The sequence below is a fragment of the Protopterus annectens genome, chromosome 13.part0 (assembly GCF_019279795.1).
Source record: "Protopterus annectens isolate FY-2018-M chromosome 13.part0, PAN1.0, whole genome shotgun sequence".
NCBI classification, from domain to species: domain Eukaryota; kingdom Metazoa; phylum Chordata; order Ceratodontiformes; family Protopteridae; genus Protopterus; species Protopterus annectens.
The window spans coordinates 9391222-9409794 of record NC_056747.1 but is presented as its reverse complement, the minus strand read 5'-3'; the positions used below and the strand labels follow the sequence as shown (position 1 = coordinate 9409794).

At 46.6% G+C, this 18573-nt stretch overlaps 1 protein-coding gene across 2 annotated transcripts in view; it reads right to left on the bottom strand.

Moving 5' to 3' along the window:
- MAP2K2 (mitogen-activated protein kinase kinase 2) overlaps window positions 1-18573 on the bottom strand; it is a 1901538-nt gene that overhangs the window by 886762 nt on the left and 996203 nt on the right. For both annotated transcript variants that reach the window (XM_044055499.1, XM_044055501.1), the window contains exon 6: window positions 8891-9015. In XM_044055499.1, the coding sequence (XP_043911434.1) occupies window positions 8891-9015 (125 nt within the window). The remainder of the gene's footprint in view (window positions 1-8890; window positions 9016-18573) is intronic.

Below are 18573 nucleotides of genomic sequence, written 5' to 3'. Positions count from 1 at the left end.
TGGCCCTGCCATTTGAAATGCTCTCTCATAGTGTGAAGGGTCTCCCCAAAGGAAAGCTCTTCAGGAGGGGAGGCCGAGGGAATAGACTCCTCTGCATCCGAATCCTCGTAGGCTGAATAAGCCTCCTCCTGGTAGTCTGAGTGATCCGAGCCAACAGGGGCCTCCTCTGAGGAAAGGGCATCAGGAGGATCCATCCTGGGCCTTTTGTCTAGAGGGGGTTGGGAGCCCCTGCCCGGATGAGGCTGAGAGCCCCTAATTAAGGAGATCAGGTCCTCTGCTAAAGTTAGAATCTGTGAACTAGAAGGAGGACCCTGAGGAATAACTCTGGGAGGCATGGCTTTAGAGTGTTTTGCAGCTTTAGCCCTGGTGAAGGCCTTAATAGACATGGATGCAGGAGGCCTGGCTGCACCACGTGCTGGTGTAGCTTTGTCTAAAAGTATGGTGTCGGAAGATTCCAACACACCAGTTTCGGAAGGCAATTCTGTAACCGACTCGGTAGGAGCCTCCGGGGCCGAGGCTGTCGGTTTTAATATTTCAGGGTTCGTAAGTTCCAAGGACTCGGTATCAGCAGAGACCGAGACACTCGCAGTAGGCCTAGCCGCGGTTTCAGCTGAAACCGCGATCCGCGTGTGTCGGTCCTTGTCTTTCCGTTTCTTAATTAAATGAGATGTCGGGGTTTCCGACGGCATTTTGTAAGCAAAACTATCCCCAAAAAACTCTTCTGCGAACTCCGACCGATGTCTAAGAGTGTGTCGGTTGAAGGAAGCGCAGGCAGAACAGGCCGAGACGTCGTGGTCTGGGCCTAAGCAGGGAAGACAATAAGAGTGGAAATCCTTATGAGGTATTTGTTTCCCACAAGTTAAACAATTATTAACTTTTTCTGACATCGGCTGAGGCAAGAAAGAGTCCCCAACGGGGTACTTAGCTTTTGAAGTCTTCGGATAGCGAATTTACAGGAGCTGGCTGACCGGCACTTGCGAACTGCTTCTGCTTCGGGCACCATGCGGCAAGAAGGACTGGGGAAGATGGCGTCGGCTGACGCTTTTATACCCCAGGCGCTGTGACGTCGGGGAAAGGGCGACATCAGCCGACGCCGGACCCAGACTTTGGAATCTGGCCGACCGAAGGGCTGCCTGAGGCAGGACAACCCATATGTGATGACTGCAGATGCATCCTTGAAGGACATCTTTGTTGAAGGGCATGCCTTGGTTTAAATGGCTTGCTTGAGCCCACCACAAAAATTCCCTTTGCAGGCATGGAATGAGTGGTATTACGTCTTCTAGGTTGTGGCTGTGTTGAGACCATAAGCTTTTTAGATACCATTGTAGCTTTCTCATGTGCAGTCTTGTCAGAGGGATCAGAAGGATGCAAGATGCCATGAAACCCAGGGCCTGCAGGATCTTCCTTGCGGTCAGCTGGGTAAGTTTTGCTAGGCCTTTGAAGTAATCTGGTAAATGCTGTTGTTTCTCCTCTGTGAGGAAAGCCATTTGTGATTGTGTGTCCAGTTTTGCTCCTAGAAAAATAATCTTTTGGGATGGTAATAGTCTTGATTTTTGAATGTTGACTGTGTATCCCAAAGTCTGTAGCAACTGTATGACATAGTCCAAGTTTTTTATCAATGTTTGTTTGCTGTCTGCTTGTATGAGGCAGTCGTCCAGGTAAGGGTAAATTTGAATCCCCTGGAGTCTGCAATGTGCAACTACTGATGCCAGGCATTTCGTGAATACTCTGGGCGCAGTAGATAAGCCAAACGGCAATGCTGAGAATTAATAATGCTCTGTTCCTGCAAGAAATCTGAGGTATCTTCTGCAGCTGTGTCTGATTGGGACATGCAGGTATGCCTCCTTGAGGTCCAGAGTAACCAGCCAAGACCCCTTGCCCAGCATGGGAAGGAGTTGCTGTAACGTCAGCATTTTGAATTTTGGCACAATGAGAAAGGTGTTTAGAACAGACAAGTCCAGTATAGGCCTCCATTGCTTTTCTTTTCTTGGAACAAGGAACAGTCTTGAATAGAATCCCTGGCCTTGTTCCTGAGGAGGAACCTTTTCTATAGCTTTTATTTGTAACAGCTTTGCAACTTGTAAGAGAGCCTCTGCTCTTTGATTTTGTGGCAGGTTTGGCATGCCTTGTCTCGTTGGTAAGGTGTGGAAGTGGAACCTGTAACCTCTGTCTATTATCTCCAGAATCCATTTGTCCTTGGTTAAAATGTGCCAGTTCTTTGAGAATAAGGATAATTTTCCGCCTAGAGGTGCTTCTCTTTGAGCCTTGGTAGGCGGAGTGATAGTCAAGTCATTGTGATTGTCCCTGTGGTGCGGGTGAACTCCCTGTGCCACTTCTCTGATTTGGTGGTTGCCATTGGCGGCCCCTGTAGGAGCCTCGGTATTGCCCTCTACCTCGAGCACGCCTGTTCTTTCCCCTTTGAAACTTGTCTGAGTCTGGAAAGGACCAATTCTTAGAAGGCCAATTCCTGCTGAATCTGGGAGGCTGAACCTGGAGGAAATCCTTGACAGTCTGTACTGATTTTGCCTTTTCCTCAATAGACTTCAACACATCCTGTGCTTTAGCACCAAAAAGCTTCTGTTTTTCCAGAGGTGCATCCAGGAGCTTAACTTTAACATGGTCTGGCAGTGGCTGTTCTTTCAACCAAGCATGTCTACGTACAACAGCCACTGTCATGGCTGCCCTACATGAAGCTTCCAATGCATCATAACCACACTGAAGAAAATGATTGCTAACCTGCTGAGTGTTTTGAACCAAATCCTGCAATGCCTTTATATCTATAGGCTCAGGAGAGGCTAACTTTTTCTGTAAATCATCCATTAAGTAATCCTGGTACTGAAACATATGAAAAAGGCAGTTGAGTGACCTCATGGCAAGGGTGGAAGAGGTGTAAACTTTTTTGCCCCATCTCTCCAGGGACCTAGCTTCCCTGTCAGCGGGCAGAGGGTTTTTGGCTGAGGAAGAAGCCACTGCCTTGGGGCCCTGTGAAATAGTCTCTAAATCCACAGAGTGGGCCTTAAAGAGATGCTTATGGGTTTCAGGGACCCTGTAATATCTGTCAGGTTTGACAGGAGCAGGTAGGAGAGAATCAGGTGAAGCACTGGAGTCTGAGTATACATCATCAAGGACATCCAACACTGGAGGAATAGCTAAAGGTCTGTGTTGGGATAGCTTAAGGAAGGTACGTAGCCTTTTCCTGGAGTCAGAGAATTCCTGACCCTGCCACTGAAAATGTTCTCTCATGGAGTGGAGAACTTCACCAAAAGAAATATCCTCTGGAGGGGAGGCAGAGGGAATTGAATCCTCAGCATCCGAGTCCTCATAGGCCTGGAAGGATTCTTCCTGGGTATCTGAATGCTTTGAATCCCCAGAGGCTTCATCTGAAGAGAGGGTGTCGGTCTGCTCAGTTCTAGGCCTTTTATCTGCAGGCGGCTGAGAACCTTTGTCTGGGTGCGGCTGAGAACCCCTGATAAGAGAGATTAAATCTGCATCAAGAGTCATGATCTGTCTATCAGAAGAGGGGCCCTGAGCAGTAGGCTTAGGATGGGCCTTGGCCTGGCTGGCAGCCTTAGCACGTGCAAAGGCCTTGATGGACATGGATACCGGAGGCCTAGCTGCCCCACGTGCAGGGGTAACCTTGTCCACAGGAATGGTGTGGGGTAAATTCAGAGCTTCGGTTTCTGGAGGAAAATCAACAACCAGCACCGGTGAAATTTCCGGGACCGAAGAAAGCGTTAAAGCGGTGTCGTTGGCCTGGGGCGGTAGAATTACCGCTTCCAAAGGGACCGAAACACTCGCGGAGGGCTTAGGTGTGGTATCGGTGGAAGACGCGGGCCGAGGATGTCGGTCCCGGTCCTTGCGTTTTTTGGTGGATGGTGCTGTCGGTTGTTCCGACGGCATGATATAAGTGAAAGATTCGCCAAAAAAGTCTTCGGCAAATTCTGCCCGGCGCCTGAGTGTGCGCTTATTAAAGCAAGCACAGGCAGCACAGGCCGAGACGTTGTGGTGTGGGCCCAGGCAAGGGAGGCAGTAAGAATGGAAGTCCTTATGAGGTATTTGTTTACCACAAGACAAACAATTAACTTTTTCAATCTTTTCTGACATCGGCTGAGGCAAGAAAAAATGTTCCCCAACGGGGTACTTAGCTTTTAGATGACTTCGGTAACTGAAAACACAGGAGCTGACCGACCGGCACTTGCGAACTGCTTCTGCTTCGGGCACCGCGCGGTAAGAAAGACTGGAGAAGATGGCGTTGGCGGATGCCTTTATACTCCAGCCGCTCTGACGTCGGGGAGGAGGCGACATCAGCCGATGCCGAACCCAGACTTTGGAATCCGGCCGACCGAAGGGCTGCCTGAGGCAGGACAACCCATATGTCAGGACTGCAGCTGCATTCTTGAAGGACATCTGACATGTTGTCCCAATGGATAGCAACTGTCCCCCATGGGAGGGCAGACTGGAATGCTTGCAATGCTAGAAGCAATACCCTCAGTTCTAGGATGCTGATATGTAAACTGGCCTCTAAGGAGGACCAAGTGCCTTGGACTGTCTTTGCATGAAAATGCCCGTCCTCCCCACCCCATCAGGGATGTGTCCGTGGTCACTACAGTCTTGGCTGCTGGGATGAGAAGGGCCGACTCTATAACTCCTTTTTCGGCTTCATCCACCAATTCAGATTCTGCTTGAAATGGTTTGTTATGCGGACAGGGTGGGACATACGATGTGTTAATAGGGACCACTGTGACAATAAGAGCCATTGTAGTAGCCTCATATGGAGCATGGCTAGGGGAACTATGGTGACTGTTGCTGCCACTGACCCTAGCAGTTGAAGAATTAAACAAGCCGGGACTTTGTCCTGAGAGAGTATCACCCGAAGCTGAGATCTTAGCCTCTGCAGTCTGTCATGAGAAAGAGCGACAATAAAGCATCTTGTGTCGAATGTTGCTCCTATGAATTCTAGGCTTTGAGTAAGTTCTAGTTTCGACTTTTCTTTATTTATTGAGATACATAAGAGCCATGCCAGCTGTAGGGTGTAGTGCAAGGGGAGTAGTAGTAGATACTTGGTGGGGGTGTTAAGGAGGCAATTGTCTAAATATGGAAACACCCGGAATCCTTGCCGTCTCAAGTGAACTGTTACTACTGCCATACATTTGGTGAACACTATGGGGGCTGTAGAAAAACTGGGAATTGGTAATGACTGGCTCCCAGCCGAAAGTGGAGATATCTCCTGGAGCGTTTGTTCATTTTTATACCGTAATATGCATCTTGGAGGTCTATCGAGTACATCCAATCATGTTTTTCCAGAAATGGAAGGATAGACTGAACTGTGGCCATCCAGAATTAGGACTGTTTGATGAACTTGTTTAGGATGCTGAGGTCTAAAATTGGCCTCCAGTCCCCTGTATTTTTAGCACTAAAAAGAACCTTGAGTAAAATACAGATTCTATTTGGTCTGGTGGGACAGTTTGGATAACTCTTTTTTCAAGCAGCTCTTAAATTTCTTGCGCTGCATCCCTCTGACTGGGTGGAATGTCAGGGATTTGCCTTTGCGGCTTTGGGTAAAGATCGAAGGGAATGTGGTAACCTCTGGTAATTATCGTCTGCACCCAGGAATGTGATGTTATTGTATACCAGGCTAAGTGGTGCAGAGGGAATCGTCCCCCAACAGCTTCCAGGGGTAAGCAGTCGGGCCGTTCTTCAGAAGGACTTTTAGGGCTGCCCGGAAAATCAATCTCTGGAGCCCTGGTTACACTGGCCCCCCTCTGCCATGGGAGAGGGGTGTCTTCCTTGTGAGATTCCCCCCTCTGCCCCAGGGGGAAAACACGCCATGTGTGTCATGAAAAGACCCTTTCTTTCCACTTCTCTGATTCCTGCTGCAGGATCACAGGGGAAGTGGAAAAACGTTTGCCCACATCAGACAGGGTCTTGTCATCCTTTTCACACCTGGCTTAAGTGTCAAACTTTTGGACCAAATAGAGGGGAAGCATCAATGGGAGCGTTGATGAAGGAAGACTTGAAGGGGTCTGCAAATTTGCACAAACGCATCCAGGCATGATGGTTCAAGATGTCTCAACCTGCTACTCTGGCCATCCCTTCAGTTGTATGCACAATCAACTGCATGGACAAATTAGATACTGACTCCAGGGTGGCAAGTTGGGAGGCAAATTTGTTGCATACCTCATCAAACACTGCTCCTGCTAGGGTCCCTCAAAGTTCTGTGATCAGGTCCCTTTGAAGATGGGTAAAGTGTGCCAAATAATTCAACGTCCATATGGCAAAGGTCATTGAAGCGTAAACCCGCTTCCCTAATCTGTCCAATGTCCGAGACTCACCGGAGGATGGACAGCAGGACTCTCTTCTGTGAGTTCTTTCTTTGTGGCCACCACCATAGCATCTACTGCCAAGCCTTTGGACCAGTGGGGGAGATCCTCGGTGGGGGGGGGGGTATCCTGTCTTGTCTAAGGGGATTGGCTCAACAGTGTCAGGGGCCTTCCAAGCATGCTGCACAATGAGCTTGACCAACTCATCTGCAAGCGGGGTCACCCAGGAAGTAAAGGGTCAGGCACTGAAAAAGCTTGCAAGAAGCAAGAATACAGATTCCTCTGAGGAAGGGTTGATAGACTTCCAGTCACACCTCTGTTTCAATATCTGTAGTATGTCTCCAAAGGAGACATCTTCAGGGAGCGACCGCAGGGACCCTTCCCCCTCATCACAATCTGTATCTTTGGTAAGAGATTCCTCAGGTAAGTCAACGTGCTTCCTCTTGAATGATCTCTTGTGGGGTGGCTCATCAGGGGGAATGGCTGAACAGGACTCCGAAGAGAGGGTACCCTGCGGTAGGGTATCTTGCTGCTCCTTTGCTCACTGCCCCAGTGTAGTGGACTGTGTTAGCTGCGATCCAGAGGACATTTTATATATATACATATATATATATATATATATATATATATATATATATATATATATATACATATATATATATATATAAACCTGGGATTTGCCCCCCGACCCAATGTTGTGCAACCCTGGAGTTTATATATATAGTTGGGGGGGTGTGGGGGGCACAGCCCCCCACCTATTTTCGTTTAAAATGTGTAGTTTTTGTTGTATTTTCATGTTTTAAATGGAAATAGGTGGGGGGCTTCGCCCCCCAACTATATATATCAACTCCAGATGAGAAGAGGGGCACTGTGGGTAACCTTAACTCAAGAGTTTCTGGCTGACGCAAGCTTGTTATATCGGATGAGTCAGTTCCCAGGATGGAACCAAAACCCATCTGTCATGAATGAATGACGATTGACAACATCAGACGGAACAGGTTTCCAGTTTGTAGAAGACTGGAATACTACCACCAGTGAAGATACAGCCATTCTTGTATATTCTGAGTCAAAAAGAAAGTGGGCTGACTTTGAGACCACTGGATCCAAACACTCTACTAAACTACTCTAAATGTGAAGCCTGGCATGGGCTACTATTACTAAACTAATTTCAATGCAAAGTCTGGCACAGTGTACTATTACTAATACTCTCAATGCAAAGCCTGGCATGGGGTACTATTACTAAACTACTTTCAACGCAAAGCCTGGCATTGGGTAATATCACTAAACTCCTCTCAATGCAAAGTCTGGAGCAGGGTACTATCAACTCAACTACTCTCAAGGGGAAGCCTATCATGGACTATTATTACTAAACTACTCTGATGGCTTCAGCTTTAAGGATGGCTTTGAACAGGTTCTCAATGTCTGTTGCAGGCAGAATTAAACAATACATAGACCTCAGTGTGACTGGCTACAGTCTACTAGTTGAACTTACACAGTTACATATAAGTGAGACAGTGGATTCAAAAATAACTACAGGAGACATTGTTTTTAACAATTATGCAGCGTCAGACAAACTACCAATTCTGCTGTGGAACAACCAACCACAAATCCAGTACAATATCGACAGAAAGAAGGAACCTCTAAAGGAACGATCTGAGAAAACGCAGTCAGCTTCATGTGAGTGTTGGGCAGACATTGCTTCTGAAACCAGACGTGCTTTAAGCTTACCATAATGTCTCTACTGTGTGGTTTCACTGAAGTCTACACAAACAGCACTGAAAGGCATCATCATCAACCTCATCTACAATGTGTGTATTGGACAGCTCAACCAGACAAATCGCTTCCAAATGTGGTTTGGACACAGCGACAAAGTGGGCCTAAGCAGTGATACAGAAACATACCTCTCAAATGTGCAGATTTTTGCTTCATATTTTTGACCCATTTCTCATAAAATTGTGGTTTTCTGGCAAATCACTGGCACATCATTGAGGAATGAAGTCAGAAAATAATGGCAGACATTTGAGTTTCAGACTTCATACCCTTCAGAAAAATTCATGCTAATGCAAACCTTTTAGTCTATCAATATTTGTCCAGATTTCTTGCTTTAAGAGATCGAGACGTATATGCAGAAAGCCTTTTTGAAAAGTAAATACAGGGAAGAAAAGTATTGTCATGCAACCAAGACAAATGGTGCAGCACAAGTACTCACGAATACTGGATCAAAGCAAAAACAAATATATATACATACAGAAACAGGAATCTTGGGGCCATTTTCTTCAAAACCAATCTCAAAGTGCAGTACAGAACTGTAAAGAGTGGCAAGGGTGGTGCATAATGGAAAGTGCAAGATTAGTGGCAGCCTGGGAAAATTTGATCTGCCAAGTGTTTCTAATGCCTGTGGTATTAGGCCCGTCCTTTGAAACTGACAGGACCTATTAGCTTTAATCACATTAGCATACCAAGGACTCCACCAAAAGACAGAAAAAACACATAGCCTTTGTTTCTCAAAATAAATTGATTAAATTAGCACTTTTAAGCTACTTTAAGGGATAGACTTGAAAAAAACTTACCGACATATAAGAGCGGGTTCCAACAAAAGAATTTGCCATAGAGTCAATGAGCTGACCACTCACTCCAAAATCACATAACTTAATCTCCCCTCGTGAATTGACTAGAATGTTTGAAGGCTTCACGTCTACAGGCAAAAGATAAAAAAGATAGAGGAACACAGATCAGGCCACTAGGATAAGAAATTTCCAGAGTTTTGTTGATGTTTACAAATGTTACAGCTGTACAGATTGCCATTAAAGTGCAACAGCCACTACAGCTAGGATATTTAACCTTAAAAAACATAAACAAATCACTGCATCAAGCACAGAGGGAAAGCATCCTCAGGCTCACTTAACTCCTCCAGATTTAACAGCCCTGATGTGAAACACACCACAGAGGGATAGCATTCATCTTCAGGCTCACTTAACTCCTCCATAACAGTCCTGATGTGAAACACACCACAGAGGGATAGCCATTCATCTTCAGGCTCACTTAACTCCTCCAGATATAATAGCCCTGATGTGAAACACACCACGGAGGGATTGCATTAATCTTCAGGCTCACTTAACTCTTCCAGATTTAACATCCCTGATGTGAATCACACCACAGAGGGATAGCATTCATCTTCAGGCTCACTTAACTCCTCCAGATATAACAGCCCTGATGTGAAACACACCACGGAGAGATAGCATTTATCTTCAGGCTCACTTAACTCCTCCAGATTTAACAGCCCTGATGTGAAACAGCACAGAGGGATAGCATTCACCTCCACGCTGACAACCCCCTTCAAATGTAACAGTCCTGATGTGAAATACACCACAGAGGGATAGCATTCATTTTCAGGCTCACTTAACTCCTCCAGATATAACAGTCCTGATGTGAAACACACCACAGAGGGATAGCATTCATCTTCGGGCTCACAACTCTTCCAGATTTAACAGCCCTAATATGAAACACAACACAGAGGGATAGCATTCATCTTCAGGCTCACTTAACTCTTCCAGATTTAACAGCCGTGATGTGAAACGCACCACAGAGGGATAGCATTCATCTTCAGGCTCACATAACTCCTCCAGATTTAACAGCCCTGATGTGAAACACATACTCTCGCACCTGACAGCTCATTAATTGTCTCAGTCAGTGAAAGGGACGTAACATTTTGAGCAGTTTGTATAATGCATGCAGCAGAGAAATGCCCCAAGTGAAAGATAATGTTTAAAGCTGTGAAACAACCTTTGTTTCTGCATAAAATGCATACACTTCTTTATGCAAAACTAAAAGGTCGTTCCACACCAGTTTACAAATAAAACTAAACATACTTGGTGGGAAGGATGTGATTATATTAATGGAGGAGAAGGTGATGATTAAGTCACTTTAGGTCCAGCTCTAATTATGTTGGATTAGTAATTGTGAATTAAGTTATGTAATTAGTAAACTGTTAAATTAACAATTTGGCAAAAAGCAAACCATTATTTTCCCAAATTGCAGTACCGCTGTTCCTCAGGCATGCAAGAGGTACAAAGCAGGTTACTCATCATCAAACCCATAAAGCCTCAGGAGAGCCAGCTTTAGACCACTTGACCAAGAAGCACTATATTGTGCAACCGAAGCTACTACCAAGTATTAGTGCATCAGTTCCTAATTACTAAATGGCAAATATAAATTAACCCACGCCATTACACTAACAACCTTAAATGAATACTCAGGACATGAACCCTAACCAAGGTCCCACACCCTATGCTTACAGCAGTCTCGGCCATCTCACTTGTTCTACTCCGAACCCTGGCTGCAGCCTAAAGCCATCTCAAACACACTTCTCCTACTCTACTACGTACTACAGCCAGTCATACAGGCGTAGCATCCATCACTCAAATGTCCATAGCATGTCTAATAATACTGTTTACAATTATGGCTAAACAATTTTCAGCCATATACTCACCATCAGAAGCCTGGTTAAAATATACATGTCCTTCCACCTATTTAAACAAATACTAGCATATAACTGAGCAGGGTTAGAACTATGTTCCCAGTTAAAAAAACTCCAACATCAACACTACTAGAACACTTGTAGCTCGCAATGAACAGTGACACTGCCCTAAAATGACTTCAGCATAAGTATTGCAGCAAAACTAAAGCTATTCACTGTACTCGTATACATGTCATTCACCACATAAAAAAGGAATGGAAGCTACTACTGGTAACATACTAAATCACCACTCTACAAATACTCAGAAATTTCAATTTAAACCTTCACTCCCCCGCTGACACACAACTCAACAACATTCGCTCACAGCACAACCTTACACACCTTATAATTTCACCCAGCAAGACTAGCTCCGTCTCTGGCAGAGACAACTTCCTTCATCTCCTCCTAACAAAGCATTCATGTCAAGTCTTTACATTATTACCCAACACTTTCAGTGATCACCTACCTATAAAAGCTATACGCTCCTCTTCCTCTTCTCACACCCCCCCCCCCATATCATGGAGTCTAAGGCTATAACATAATCCAAGGAAAACATCCTATCTGATCTTTACAGCACAGACTGGTCTCCAGTCTGTTCTTCCACTGACCTCAATACCACTTTACTAAAATTCAGTAACCTAATAAAGTACTTGGCAAATTCGTATTAAAAAAATTAAGGGACAACATTAACCCTGGCTAAATTAAACTCTTCATGAATTTATAAAAAGCAGGTAGACTGCATGATCAAGGTGGAAAGCATCAAATGACCCAAAAAACGTAACGTCTTCATCTTATTCAGAACGTAACATAAATTGGAAATAAAACTGCTAACTCTACCAACTTTTGTGACTTGCTGTAAAAAAACTCTCTCCCAGTAAAACAATTTTGGGCTGCACTTTACTTACAAGATTCTAACTCACCTTAGTCACTACACCTGTAATTCCACCATTTTGCATTCCTCCCACCAAAACTCAGAATCTTCACAATGTTGTATTACAAACCCCAGTCAATTCCCCTTAATGGAAATCACACTCTCCAAACATGTGCCAGAGCACCAAAAAGCGCTCCGCTTTTGCCTACAATAGGAATACTGACTGCCTCTTACTCTGCATCTTTTCAAGTACACCCTCCCAAACAGAAAGCATTACTATTAGTACTGAAGCCACTGTAACTGTTCCTTTTTAGCACTCACATTCTGGACAAGCTACTCTGAACCGAAAGCAAAGCAAAGCAAAGCAAACCAATCCCCTTCAGCAATAACATCAAAACTAATCTAAGTCACTTGTTCACATATTAACTTCTCCTTCACTACATATACAGTACCAGTCACAATTAAAACACTCAATGATCATCCCCATCTTCATTCTGAAAAGCATAAGATTAGAGACCGGCAGCCGTACGCTGTCCCCAGTACAAGGTTAGAGACCTGCAGCCGTACGCTGTCCCCAGTACAAGGTTAGAGACCTGCAGCGGTACGCTGTCCCCAGTACAACGTTAGAGACCGGCAGCCGTACGCTGTCCCCAGTACAAGGTTAGAGACCGGCAGCCGTACGCTGTCCCCAGTACAACGTTAGAGACCGGCAGCCGTACGCTGACCCCAGTACAAGGTTAGAGACCTGCAGCCGTACGCTGTCCACAGTACAAGGTTAGAGTCCTGCATCTGTACGCTGTCCCCAGTACAAGGTTAGAGACCTGCAGCCATACGCTGTCCCGAGTACAAGATTAGAGGCCTGCAGCCGTACGCTGTCCCCAGTACAAGGTTAGAGGCCTGCAGCCGTACGATGTCCCCAGTACAAGGTTAGAGACCGGCAGCCGTACGATGTCCCCAGTACAAGGTTGAGACCGGCAGCCGTACGCTGTCCTCCAGTACAAGGTTAGAGACCTGCAGCCGTATGCTGTCCCCAGTACAAGGTTAGAGGCCTGCAGCCATATGCTGTCCCCAGCACAAGGTTAGAGTCCTGCATCTGTACGCTGTCCCCAGTACAAGGTTAGAGACCTGCAGACGTACGCTGTCCCCAGTACAAGGTTAGAGGCCTGCAGCCGTACGCTGTCCCCAGTACAAGGTTTGAGGGCTGCAACCGTACACTGTCCCCAGCACAAGGTTAGAGACCTGCAGCCGTACGCTGTCCCCAGTAAAAGGTTAGTCTTGCATCTGTACGCTGTCCCCAGTACAAGGTTAGAGACTGGCAGCTGTACGCTGTCCCCAGTAGAGACCTGCAGCCATAAGCTGTCCCCAGTACAAGGTTAGAGGCCTGCAGCCGTACGCTGTCCCCAGTACAAGGTTAGAGGCCGGCAGCCGTACGATGTCCCCAGTACAAGGTTAGAGACCGGCAGCCGTACGATGTCCCCAGTACAAGGTTAGAGACCGGCAGCCGTACGCTGTCCCCCAGTACAAGGTTAGAGACTTGCAGCCGTACGCTGTTCCCAGTACAAGGTTAGAGGCCTGCAGCCATACGCTGTCCCCAGTACAAGGTTAGAGTCCTGCATCTGTACGCTGTCCCCAGCACAAGGTTAGAGACCTGCAGACGTACGCTGTCCCCAGTACAAGGTTAGAGGCCTGCAGCCGTACGCTGTCCCCAGTACAAGGTTAGAGGGCTGCAGCCGTACACTGTCCCCAGCACAAGGTTAGAGACCTGCAGCTGTACGCTGTCCCCAGTACAAATTACAGACCGGCAGGCGTACGCTGTCCCCAGTACAAGGTTAGAGACCTGCAGCCGCACGCTGTCCCCAGTACAAGGTTAGAGACCGGCAGCAGTACACTGTCCCCCAGTACAAGGTTAGAGGCCTGCGGCCGTACGCTGTCCTCAGTACAAGGTTAGAGGCCTGCAGCCGTACGCTGTCCCCAGTACAAGGTTAGAGACCTGCAGCCGTACGCTGTCCCCAGTACAAGGTTAGAGGCCTACAGCCGTACACTGTCCCCAGTACAAGGTTAGAGGCCTGCAGCCGTACACTGTCCCCAGTACAAGGTTAGAGACCTGCAGCCATACGATGTCCCCAGTACAAGGTTAGAGTCCTGCATCTGTACGCTGTCCCCAGTACAAGGTTAGAGACCTGCAGCTGTACGCTGTCCCCAGTACAAGGTTAGAGGCCTGCAACCGTACGCTGTCCCCAGTACAAGATTAGAGACCGGCAGCCGTACGCTGTCCCCAGTACAAGATTAGAGACCGGCAGGCGTACGCTGTCCCCAGTACAAGATTAGAGACCGGCAGGCGTACGCTGTCCCCAGTACAAGGTTAGAGACCGGCAGCCATACGCTGTCCCCAGTACAAGGTTGAGACCGGCAACCGTACGCTGTCCCCAGTACAAGGTTAGAGACAGGCAGCCGTACGCTGTCCCCAGTCCAAGGTTAGAGACAGGCAGCTGTACGCTGTCCCCAGTAGAGACCTGCAGCCGTACGCTGTCCCCAGTACAAGGTTAGAGACCTGCAGCCATACTCTGTCCCCAGTACAAGGTTAGAGACCTGCATCTGTACGCTGTCCCCAGTACAAGGTTAGAGACAGTACAGTTTTGTACCTACCATAAATTTATTTTACTTTATTTTACATTTGTTGACCGGGCTGGTCCAACTGGATTTATGTCCATTTTCAGCAGAGGCCCCGGGAGAAAAGCTCCACATGCAAGCATTTGTAATATCAGGTTTGTAGATGTTCGAGTGTATACCCTGCTGCAGTCATCACACTTTGGTTATCCTGCCGTCAGGCGATCCCGCAGTTGGCCAGAATTCCAATGTCTTGGTCGGGCGTCGGTTGCTGTCGCTTCTTCCCTGAAGTCAGAGCACCAGGGGTTTTAGAGGGGATGGAGGGAGGGAGGGCTACCTGGACTGCAGCAGGGTATACACTCGAACATCTACATTTATGTTAGGTACAAAACTGTACTATGTTCATCGTGTTACCCTGCTGCAGTCATCACACTTGGGTAGAATCCCAAAGCTAAGGATGGGAGGAGGAGTCAAACAGGATTAGAGGGGGCTAGAAGGCCCTTCAAAACTGCAGTGGCGAAGCCCGCCCTGGTCTTAGAGTAAAGTGGTAAGTGATAATGTTTGGTGAAGGTGTGTACTGAACTCCAAGTTGCAGCTTCCAGAATATCCTTGGTTGGTACGCCCCTGAGGAAGGCTGTAGATGTAGCTGCTGCCCTGGTAGAGTGTGGCCTTATGGTAACAGGAACTGGTTTTCCATGGTGGGTGCAGCAAAAACGTATGCAATGTCCGATCCATTTGGAAATGGTTTGTTTTGAGATGGCCTTTCCTTGTGATGCTGTAGCATGGGATACAAGAAGCTGGTCAGATTTTCTGAAAACCTTAGTTTTATCCAAGTAGTAACGTAGCTGTCTGTGAATGTCCAAGGAATGCAGGAGTCTTTCTCCTTTGTTCTGTGGTTTTGGAAAGAAGGTGGGTAAATGGATGGTTTGATTTAGGGCCACACTGGATACCACCTTAGAAATAAAGGAGGGGTTAGTTCGTAGAGAAACCCTGTCTTGATGAAAAATGAGGAAAGGCTCTACTGCCATTAGTGCCTGAAGCTCTGAGTCTCTTCTGGCTGAAGTGATTGCTAGCAGCAGGGCAGTCTTCCATGATATAAACTTTAGGTCAGCTGAGAAAGCTGGTTCAAAAGGAGGTAGCGTGAGTTTTTCCAAAAAAAAAGTGTGGTCCAAAGTAGGTGTTGGTGCTCTCCTGGGAGGCCTAATGTTCTTGGCCCCTCTGAGAAATTGCCTTAAGAGTGGATGTGAAAATAAGGGAAGATCCGTGTTGTAGTGAGCAGAAATAGCTGAGGCATGGATTTTAAAAGATGAAAAAGAAAGCCCTTTGTGTAACATCTCAGTTAGATATTGCAGAATCTGAGGTATGTCAGGCTGAAGGGGATTTTGGCCTTTAGCTTGGTTCCAGGCGCAAAACCTTTTCCATTTGTCTGAGTAGGCTTTCCTGGTGCTGGGCCTCCTGGCCGCCAGAATAACTTCCATAACAGCTTGTAAGAGAGGAGCTGGCTGGTTGCCTAGGTGATTTGCCATGCAGCCAAGTTTAAGGTTTTGAGCTGGCTGTGTAGAATCTGATTGTCTTGCTATGTGAGCAGGTGGGTAATTTGTGGTAGAATCCATGGTGGGCCATGGGCCATATACCTTAATAGTGGGTACCAGTGCTGGCGTGGCCAGTCTGGAGCAATGAGTATCATTCGGGGTCTCTCCATCCTGACTTTCAGTAGCACCTTTGCGAGAAGGGGTAGTGGAGGAAAGGCATATACTGTTAGCATTTTCCAACTGAATGAGAGAGCGTCCACTTTCCAAGCTTGTTGGTGAAAAGTCCTTGTGCAAAACTTTGTTAGCTGATAGTTTTGAGGGCTGGCAAACAGGTCTATGTCTGGGAGCCCCCACTTTTGAGTTATCATTGCGAATACTTGTGGATCCAGTTTCCATTCATGGGGATCCATGATGTTTCTGCTTGGGTCGTCTGCCATATGTTCTTTTTTCCTGGCAGGAATTGGGCTTGTAATTGAACTTGGTAAGCCAGTGCTGTGTTCCACAAGGTCATTGCTAACCTGCATAAAGGGTAGGAGTGTGTGCCCCCTTGTTTGTTTATGTACCACATTACTGTGGTGTTGTCTGTCCTTATGATAAGCTGTCCTGGATGCAAGAGGTCCTTCAAGGCTGTCAGAGCGTTTTGTACAGCTAGCATTTCTTTTTGATTGATGTGCAGATTCCTTTGATCTGCTGTCCATAAGCCTTGAACGCACAGTCCTGCCATGTGTGCCCCCCAGGCACAGTCTGATGCATCTGTTGTCATAGTTTGCCTGGCTGGGGGTAGGGTGAAAGGCTGACCTTTGTTGAGGTGACAAGCCTATGACCACCACAGAAACTCCTGTTGAAGGCAGGGAATGAGAGTTATCATCGTTTCCAAGCTGTGACTGTGTTGAGTCCATACGCTTTTTAGGTACCACTGTAATTTCCTCATATGCAGTTTTGCAAATGGTATTAGTAGTATGCAAGATGCTATGAAGCCCAAGGCCTGTAGAATTTTTCTTGCAGGGAGTTGGGTCTTTGTTGCCATTGTTCTGAAGTATTGAGTTAATTGTAGTTGTTTGTCTGGCGTCAGATAAGCCATCTGGGTCATTGTATTCAAGCTGGCACCCAGGAATGTCATGGTTTGTGAGGGCACTAGTTTTGATTTCTGTTCGCTTACTGTGTACCCTAGTCAACTTAGAAGATGTCTTACAAAAGCCAGGTGTTGTAAGAGAATGTCCTTACTGTCTGCTTGTATGAAACAGTCGTCCAGGTATGGGTATATTTGAATTCCCCTCTGTCTGCAGTATGCAATTACTGGTGCCAGGCATTTTGTGAATACCCTGGGCGCAGTAGATAAGCCAAAGGGCAGTGCAGAGAATTGGTAATGGGTTGAACCTGCAATGAAACGGAGGTATCTTCTGCAATTTTGTCTGATAGGGACATTGAGGTCCAACGTTACTAGCCAAGCTTTCTTGCCCAACATGGGAAGAAGCTGCTGTAGTGTTAGCATTATGAATTTGGGTACTTGTAAGAAAGTGTTTAAAACTGAAAGTTCCAGAATGGGTCTCCAAGCATTGTCCTTTCTGGGGACTAGAAAGAGCCTTGAGTAAAATCCTTGGCCTTGCTCCTGTGTAGGTACCAGTTGGATGGCTTTCATGTCCATGAGAGCTGTAATTTGTTTTTGTGCCTCTGCCCATTGATTTTGTGGCAGGTTTGGTATTCCTTTTATCCTTGGCAAGTTGTGGAAATGGAATCTGTATCCGTGTGAGATCATGTCTAGGACCCATTTGTCCTTTGTGACAATGCGACAGTTGTCTGCAAAAAGTGTTAATTTTCCTCCCAAGGGAGCTGCCAAGAGGGTTTTGCTTGGCAGTTTGATGTTTAAGTCATTGTGTTTGCCTTCTAGTGGCTTGGCACCTGTCTTCTCCTCCCTTCTGTGTTGAAGTGCCCCATCAGCGAGGTTTGTACGGGATTTGTGCTTGTCCTCTGCCCCTTGGGTGCCTGTATTTACCCCTCTGTGGCCTGTCAGAAGCAGGAAAGGACCAATTTTTTGTTGGCCAATTTCTGCTGAAGCGTGGGGGCTGTACCTGTAAGAAATCTTTGACTGTCTGCACAGATTTTGCATTATCCTCCATTTTCTTTAAAACCTCCTCTGCTTTAACCCCAAATAAAACATCCTGCTGTAGGGGCGCGTCCAGTGACTTTGCTTTAACATGATCAGGCAGAGATTGTTCCTTTAACCATGCATGCCTACGTATAACAGACCCAGTAACGGCTGCTCTAGAGGAAGCTTCCAAGGCATCAAAAAGTACAGTTTTGTACCTACCATAAATGTAGATGTTCGAGTGCTAATACAGCTGCAGTCATAACAGATGGATTTTCCTGCCGTCAGGCGGGTCCTCGGTCGGCAGAATTCCAAAGTCTAGGTCCTGCGTCGGTTGTCGTCGCTTCCTCCCTGACGTCAGTGTGACAGGGGTATAAAAGATCCAGCCGAAGCCATTTTCTTCAGTTTTTCTTGCCCCAGATGTCAGGTGCCCCCAGAAGGAAGGCAATACATAAAATTATGTAATAATGCAATGCAATATAATCAAAAAACAGTAGTTGCAAGCAAATACACCATAAAAGAATAACCCTAGAGGGGAAGGAGGGAGGGAAACCTGGACTGCAGCTGTATTAGCACTCGAACATCTACATTTATGGTAGGTACAAAACTGTACTATGTTCATCGTGCATACAGCTGCAGTC